General features: G+C 38.1%; 2 protein-coding genes across 2 annotated transcripts; one reads left to right on the top strand and one right to left on the bottom strand.

Moving 5' to 3' along the window:
• Nucleotides 1–6: 6 nt before the first annotated feature.
• Nucleotides 7–3,542, bottom strand: LOC107592456 (RNA-binding protein 8A-like). The gene is made up of 6 exons (XM_016281973.1): nt 3,422–3,542; nt 2,897–2,956; nt 1,751–1,828; nt 1,491–1,627; nt 346–482; nt 7–184 (listed from the first exon to the last, which is right to left on the bottom strand). The coding sequence occupies exons 1-6, from the start codon at nt 3,486–3,488 to the stop codon at nt 139–141; spliced, it is 525 nt and encodes a 174-aa protein (XP_016137459.1). The 5' UTR covers nt 3,489–3,542; the 3' UTR covers nt 7–138.
• A 2,578-nt stretch (nt 3,543–6,120) lies between these two features.
• Nucleotides 6,121–7,045, top strand: LOC107592542 (type-4 ice-structuring protein LS-12). Its single transcript, XM_016282071.1, has 4 exons — nt 6,121–6,134; nt 6,246–6,315; nt 6,546–6,672; nt 6,795–7,045. The coding sequence occupies exons 2-4, from the start codon at nt 6,270–6,272 to the stop codon at nt 7,012–7,014; spliced, it is 393 nt and encodes a 130-aa protein (XP_016137557.1). The 5' UTR covers nt 6,121–6,134; nt 6,246–6,269; the 3' UTR covers nt 7,015–7,045.
• The last annotated feature ends 1,159 nt before the right edge of the window (nt 7,046–8,204 follow it).

The raw sequence follows: 8,204 nt of genomic DNA, 5'->3' as shown, positions 1-8,204 counted from the left end.
CCCCCCCCCCCCCCCCTCAAAAACACTAAAAGCCTCAATTTAAAGAGATACACGCCACTCCAATCTTACTCCGAACTATCTTGAAAAACAATGCCACCCTTGCTGGGAAACAGACACTGGAGTCAAAAACTTGGAAAATCAACGTCGCCGCCTGTCAGGGCTCCTGCTGCGTCTTCTTCCACCCCTAGAGGAAAGCACAGCGGTCCATTAGTCATGTTGTATTACGGCCTGCATCATTAACAAATTCAATAGAAGACAGATATCCACTACAAATGAAGTTTGTGTGAGCGAGTGAAACAGTCCGAGTATATAAATGCAGTTTAACAGGATCAGAAATTGACTCACCTCCTCTTACTCTTAGGGGGTCCTCTTACAAAGCACCAGTCAACGCTGATTGGTTGCCCCATAAGGTCCTGGCCATTCAGCCCTTCCATTGCTGCCTGGGCTTCTTTGTAGGTCTCGTACTCCACCAGTGCATAGCCCTATGAAAAACAAGTCTCATTATTTGCCAAGATAATGTTTCAAACAACACGACGCCCACAAAAGAGATGTTTTTCCATTGGGTTGCCTGGTTCCAGAACGGCCTTTCACATTCTTTGTCTTGAAACAGGCCAAACTAAACATTTTATGCATTAACATGTGTCAGCTTGACCTGAGAAAACAAGCCTGATGGCAAAAACATGGACACATTTGTTGATTTACCAAAGTGGGGTTCTCAATGGCAATGATGTATAGAAAACAATTTGATGACAGAAATCAGATGTGCACAAAACAATATCTGAGTATTCAAATTCACATGAGCAAAAACAGCTAAACAGAGCACAAAGGACACAGGAGTTGAGTTTTTCTTAGTTTAACTTTTTAACATAACACTCCATATTAGACACATTGACCAAAGAACTTCATCTGACATGTGCACATAATAAAATAGCACAAACTAAAGTTGCTTTCTCTCCCTCCCCACTGCTCAAGTTTACTGAAAGTGCTTAAATAGTCAAAATATTAAAGATGCGCAACCCTAGTCACATGCAAAGCTGCTACAACCATACCTTAACCTAAAGGAAATCTCTCGTCATGGAAAATAACATTATAAACATTGTCTAAGTTAATTACTGGAAAGCTTAAAAACAAGAAAGCATCAATATTATATGAATCACCAACTAAACTCATGGTCTTTTTGAGATTGTGTTGTTTAAAACACTGCCATCTGGTGGACAAACTCAAGCACATTCAGGTATAAAATATTCATAAGATCACATAAGAGTATTATATGTTGTCCTAAGACAAGAACTCATTTTGGTTTGTGGTTTAAGGACAACTTTGACGAAAGGTTTTGATCCACTTCAAATGTTGACTACTGTTTTTTTGTTGTCATATACAGACAAGTGGTCCTTCAAAAAAAAAAAAAAAAATTATGCAAACGTGCAACATATCAAATTTTCATTTACAGACATTTCACTGAACAAGAGGGGGGAAAACTGCCAACCAACCTTAAGGTAACCGGTTCTTCTGTCCAAATTTAAATGCACGTTTTTAATCTCGCCATACTCTGCAAACTTATCGTGGACATCCTCTTCGGTCGCCTCTTCATGCACACCAGTCACAAACAGAATCCATCCTTCAACAGCTGTAATGACACCAAAAATATTTAAAAAAAACAAATCGCAGCCACTTGAGTTCTATCATCATGAGGTCACAGAGGTCAAGTGAGAGAGTTCAGATGCTATGTTGTTCTGCTAGATTCACTCACATCTCTGTGGCCCTGGCTCATCTCCATCCTGTTCTACAGTGTCATAGTCCTCTCTGACTCTAGATCTCGCTCCCTCCTCTGTTAAATAAAGCAGCGAACAACATTAGCACATGATTTATTAAAGGGGTCATATGATGCGATTTCAAGTTTTCCTTTCTCTTTGGAGTGTTACAAGCTGATTGTGCATAGATAAGATCCCTGAAGTTACAAAGACTAAAGTCTCAAAACCAAAGAGATATTCTTTATCAAAGTTAAGACACTGCCACGCCCCCCTAAAACGGCTCGTTCTAACACGCCCCCACATATCTACCTCACTATGTGGAAATATTAGCATAATGCCACCCAAATGTTCACTCAAAGAAAGAAGGCGTGGTTTCAGTAACCGCAGTTAGTGTTGAAGCAGCATGTCAGGGAGACGCTGTGTGTTTCTAGGAGAAAGCAAAAGCACTTTATTTGGTCTTCCGAAAGTAGATGCATTTAGGAATCTTTAAGATTACTTACAACAGAACAGCAATGCATTTTATGGACGACCGTTTCGTGAACCTAGGAGAGGAGGTAATTCTGACTTTGCTATGACAATCTGGCGCTTCTGAATCAGCTACTGTTTTGTTATTAGTTTAAGTATTTGCTATTGACTGTTCAAATGCGGAGTTTTGCGCATTGTGCGTGCGTGTGTTTGAGAGAGAGCGAGACGGGGTCACATCACAGTGGAGTCAGCCGTCTTAACCGTGGCTTGTGTACTGCAAACACATACCAGCTTCATCACTGTGTCTGTCAGGAGCCTCTATTCCCCTTTCGAGCTCTGTCTTTACATTTATTTTGAAAGATGAAGCTCGCGATTATGGTAAGGGGCGTTACATTTCCGACGAGTGCTTGCGGTGTCCGGCCAATCACAATGCACTGGGTCAGCTGGCCAATCAGAGCAGACTGCGCTTGTCGGAAGGAGGGACTTTGTAGAAAACGAAGCGTTTGAGAGAGGCGGGGCATAGAGGACCTACAATAATGTACAGTATTTGAAAAAGAATGTGTTTTTTTTTACATTAAAGAATGTCAACATATTCTGTTACACCAAATAATGATCTTTTAAAAAAGCATCGTATGACCCCTTTAAGACGCCAAAACACAAGATCGGAGCTGGTCACTTACCTGATCCAAACCCACGACCCTTCCTCTTCTTGGCTTTCTCTTTTAACTTGTGAATGCTCTCTGTAAAGTCAACAAAGGAAAATAATCACTCTTACCATGCATTCGAAAGTACTGAACGAACGTTTTTAAAGACAACTTTAAGAGAACATAAAAATGAACTAAAACAGAACACCGCAATAGAATACTGTCTTTAAAAATGAAGCACTAAAACACAAACGCAATGAGCCTGCGTGCTTACCGAGTACACAATATTTATTTATTTAATTATGTTTGGCCATGATAAACATGAAAAAAGTAACACGTGTTAAAGCTACAACCAAAGCACGGCAACAAAATAAAGCATTATCACAACAGCGCGCGACTCGTTTGAATTAGCTAACTATTAGCAGGCGCGCTAATCGGACTAGGCCCGCCGGATATAAACACGAGCATTTCAAACATTCAACACTAATAAACTGGAGAATCCTGGCTATATGAAATAAATAAACTGTCTGTGCACCGTTTGAATATAAACAGCCACTGTACCGTCGCCATCCTCGTCCATAGGAAAGTCTTCACCTCCCGCTTCATGAAGGTCCAGTACATCCGCCATAACGCCTGATTGTGAGCAGAGTGAGTGAACGTGGCTGCGAGCATGCGCAGAACACTCAATGCGACGCTGCGTCTTATTCGACTTGTGTGCGTCACATACAGTTCGAGTACTCCGCCATCTGTTGTTTTGGAGGAGACAGTAGCGTCGCTGAAACAATTACACAACCCAATATACAGGTACATCTAAAAAAAATTAGATTTTCATGAAAAAGGTCAATATTTTTTGTCACTCATTTCAGAAAGTGAAACCCATATATTATATAGATTCATTACACATAGAGTGAAATATTTCAAGCCTTCATTTCTTGAAATGTTTATGATCATGGCCTACAGATGATGAAAACCCAAAATTCAGTGTCTCAGAAAATTAGAATATTACATAAGATCAATAAAAAATAGCCCATGTCTAGGATTCGTCTGTGCGTAGTGGCTCTTGATGCGCTGACACCAGCCTCAGTCCACTCCTTGTGAAGCTCCCCCAAATTCTTGCTGGTGCACCTTTTCCTACCACACTTTTTCCTTCCACTCAACATTCTATGAATATGCTTGGATACAGCACTCTGTGAACAACCAGCTTCTTTAGCAATGAACTTTTGTGTCAATGACTGTCTTCTGGACATCTGTCAAGTCAGCAGTCTTCCCTATAATTGTGTAGCCTACTGACCCAGACTGAGAGACCATTTAAAGGCTCAGGAAACCTTTGCAGGTGTTTTGAGGTAATTAGCTGATTAGGGTGTGACACCATGACTTTCCAATATTGAACTTTTTCACAATATTCAAATTTTCTGAGACACTGAATTTTAGGTTTTCATTATCTGTAAGCCATAATCATCAACATTTCAAGAAAGAAAGGCTTGAAATATTTCACTCTATGTGTAATGAACCTATATAATATATGGGTTTCACTTTCTGAAATGAGTGAAAAAATATATTGGCCTTTTTCATGATATTCTAATTTTTTTAGATGTACCTGTAGATAACAAACAAGAACAAATAGGGCAGGAATTAAACATTTTATTAATTAAACATAAAAAACACAAATAAACTTTAATCGAAACTTTTATTTATTAATTACTACAGCTAAAAAAAAAGATGCCTTGGTGTCTTTTTTATTTAGTGAGTCTCTGATAGGCTACTGTCACTTCAATTTAGACACAATTCTAAAAAGATTGAATTAATGAAACTGTTTATCATTCTCCTTAATCAATTTTTTTTATGTATTATGTCTTATATAATTGTTCTTTCCGTTCTCATGCCATATATATATGTGTGTATGTGTGTGTGTGTGTGTGTGTGTGTGTGTATGTCTGAATGTATGTATGTATGTAGGCCTATGTATGTACCAAGAGCTCCTAAAAACCACAACAAATTCCTTGGCAAATAACTTGGCAAATAAAGCTAATTCTGATTCTGATTCTGATTTAACATATTTTATACAACACTGATGATAAAGTTCATAATTCACGATAATCTAAATCTACTTTAAGCAAGCCCAACATCATCTGAGCGTAAAGTTCAGTGTTTGTTTCTAACGTTGTACTCTAATAATCCCTTTTTTAGGCAAATGGAGACAAGATAACCAGAAATACCTGACTGTAGATATTGTCCGCACTCCACAGTCTTAGATAAACCCAATCAGTCTGTGATAGAATAACAGCTGAGCTGGACAGTGTGGACGTGTAAGTCAAAGCATGTGATCTGATGTCTCCTAATTGTTTGTCATTACTTTTCTTCATTCAAAGTCGACTTAGCCTACTATGTCAAACTTTTAGAGGCCAAGGAACTCATAAAATTATCATGGCAGTTTGATGTTTTTACCAAGTTTTTTTACACCTATAAATGTGTCAAATATATTTGGAAAATATTTCGTTTTTATTACGTTACATCATTTTTTTTCTATTCACTATTGTACTCTTAGATTTATGTATGTATATTAATTAAATTGAATGTTTTATGTATTAACCAAATTTATTTAGTGAATCAAGTTGATTTATTTATCTTAATTTACACTTTTTTCCCCCCACTAACTTCACTGACTTTTCCATGGGCCCTCTGCACTCTTTATGACCTCTGATGGTCCCCAGACCCCAGTTTGAAAACCAATTTTGTCTATGAAATTTATGAAACTCTACATCATAGATTTATGAAGGATTAATAGGATTAGGTTTCCATGGACTATTAAAAGTAGGAACATCTAGTAAAATAAATAAAGAACTATTCACTTAAGTAAGACTTGTTGAGACTGTTAGTAAGGTTGTATGGGTCACACACAGTATAACCTAGATTTACCTTTCCAGTGTTCTGAGAGTTTAAGCACCATAAAGACAAAGATATTGAAATGTGCTTCATTAATGAATTAGGTATGATTCTTTTAATATATTTAATATTCCCTCAATATATCCTCGCATAAAAGTAATCACATGAGGGGATTTGAAACATCACAAAATGCATCATTTGAGCACAAAGAGTAAAAGAGATTACTGCTGAACTTTGATTCAGTCACTTCAGTGTCAGTTAGAGCCTAAAGGTTCGTTGTGTGTGGATGATTTCATCAGCACAGGTCACCCTTTGAACTTGTCCCAAGACTATATAAACCCATGGCTCATTGGAGAACACACCATCAGCTCTAAGAACCCCTGGAAGCAAGGTAAGATTACAGCTACATTATATGCATGGTAATGTCAAACTCTGCTGTTGATTCTTAATGTACATTTATATGACCAGAAACTGAAATTAATTATTTGCTCTTTCTGTTCAGGAAAAGCTTGCTCGACCTGCAACCATGAAATTCTCCCTCATCGCCGTCCTTGTCGTTGCTCTGGCCATTGGTGAGACTTTACACCATGTTAACATGTGATGCTCTCAAGATATTTTGTTTTGTAGTATGGTAACTGAGTTAGTTTAGGGGTTACATAAACAAACTATAACAATGTGTGCGCTGGGTATTTTATTAGTACTTACTACTTAACATAACAGAGTCTTTCACCTGATTTAGCTTGAGTGGCTGAGAGTAAAGATGCAAGACTGCATTGATCAAACATCTCTGGTCATGTTCCAGGCTCTGAGTCAGCTTCTCTGGTCAAGAGAGACGCTCCTGCTGAGCTGGAGAAGATCGCCAAGTACTTCCAGGATCTTGTGGACAACCTGAAGAACATCGAGGGCACTGAGCTGGCCAACAAGGCCAAGTAAGTCCATTACTGTCATCCACTGTGGTGGAAACTTCTTCTCAACTGTGAACTTAAATGATCAACACAATGATACATTTGAATTGATTTTTTTTATGAATTCTCTTTGGTTTGTGTTGTAGCGTTTACTTTGAGCAGAGCAGAGCCCAGCTCCAGCCCATGGTTGAGAAGCTCCAGGAGCAGCTGAAGCCCCTCTCCAGCAACATTGAAGACCACATCAAGCCTCTGGCCGCCTCCGTCCAGGCTCAGGTCGCCCCCCTGGCCGGCTTGGTCCAGACCCATGTTGAAGACGTCCTCAAGTTTGTGGCTGACCAGACTAAAGCCATCCTGCCTCCCCACTAAAACCATTCCTTAGTTATTTTCCATTATGACACAGTCTCTTTGTATGTATGCTGGTATGTTTAAAATAATAAAAAGGATTAAAAACTGATCACTCTGTACTAGCTGGTTATTCACTTGTCTTACATTGTCTGTGAACAATATGACATTTGAACACTTTTTAATCTTTATTTAAAAATGTATTTATTTTTTTTTAGAAAATGACCCAATTCCCAACACTTATTGTGAGAAATAATGTAAAACAAAATAGGGATTTTTTGTAAGGCTGTAATTTTTAAATATAGAGTGGGTGATGATTTGAGGGTAGCATGTTTAATACTTTGATACGTTTTATTATTTCGTTAACAAATAAGATAAGGGACTGGTTGCATAAACTGCTTCGACTAGTCTTAAAAAGTTAGACATAATTTTTTTTCTTCAAAACTGGTCATCATTTTCTATAGTTACTATAGTTAATCACAAATTAACCATATATCATTATATCAATACAATAATAAAACACACACACACACACAGGTTTGTTTTTGTGAAAAGTGGGGACATCCCATAGGCATAATGGTTTTTATACTGTACAGACCGTATATTCTATTGCCCTACACCAACCCTACCCCTAAACCTACCCCTTACAGGAAACTTTGTGCTATTTCAAATTTTCAATACACTCCATTCTGTGTGATTTATAAGCGTTTTGAAAAGTGGGGACATGGGGTAATGTCCTGAAAAGTCACCTTCTTGTAATACCTGTCATACCTTTGTCATTATACAAATGTATGTCCTCATTTGTCACAAAACGCGCGCACACACACACACACACACGGTTACTACACTTTTACTGTAACAAAACCATGGTTAATTTTCATAAGGGACAAAATTGGTCTAATCTGAATCTGAAAGGTGTAACTGATTAGGTAGGCTACCCTTTGCATAACTAGTAGGCAGGTTATTTTTAAGTAGCTATGGTAAGAGATATATAAGAATCATATCAGCTGGCTTCAATAGCCTACTTTAACACCAAAAACAGTTTACTTCTCAGCTGATATTTTTCCATTACGTATGATTTCGATCATAATTATTGCTTGCCCTTTTGAGGTGTTGACACGAGCGAGCAGACAACAAAATTGACCTAAATTCATTATTTCAGACTTATGTGCCCTCTAGAAGCTTGCGTTCTGCAAGTGAACGTCGCTTTATTG

This window comes from Sinocyclocheilus grahami, unplaced genomic scaffold, assembly GCF_001515645.1.
Source record: "Sinocyclocheilus grahami isolate Dianchi unplaced genomic scaffold, SAMN03320097.WGS_v1.1 scaffold153.1, whole genome shotgun sequence".
NCBI classification, from domain to species: Eukaryota; Metazoa; Chordata; class Actinopteri; order Cypriniformes; family Cyprinidae; genus Sinocyclocheilus; species Sinocyclocheilus grahami.
The sequence above is the reverse complement of the archived record's forward strand: the minus strand, read 5'-3'. Positions and strand labels throughout refer to the sequence as shown.

Bases quoted from the DNA above. Each gene is read 5' to 3' on its own strand.
- LOC107592456 (XM_016281973.1), bottom strand. From the start codon at position 3,488: ATGGCGGATGTACTGGACCTTCATGAAGCGGGAGGTGAAGACTTTCCT. The intron at 2,957-3,421 runs GTACAGTGGCTG...TTGACTTTACAG, and splicing joins TATGGACGAGGATGGCGACG to AGAGCATTCACAAGTTAAAA. The intron at 483-1,490 runs GTTGGTTGGCAG...TGTTTTTCATAG, and splicing joins GAAGAACCGGTTACCTTAAG to GGCTATGCACTGGTGGAGTA.
- LOC107592542 (XM_016282071.1), top strand. From the start codon at position 6,270: ATGAAATTCTCCCTCATCGCCGTCCTTGTCGTTGCTCTGGCCATTG. The intron at 6,316-6,545 runs GTGAGACTTTAC...GTCATGTTCCAG, and splicing joins TGTCGTTGCTCTGGCCATTG to GCTCTGAGTCAGCTTCTCTG. The intron at 6,673-6,794 runs GTAAGTCCATTA...TTTGTGTTGTAG, and splicing joins GAGCTGGCCAACAAGGCCAA to CGTTTACTTTGAGCAGAGCA.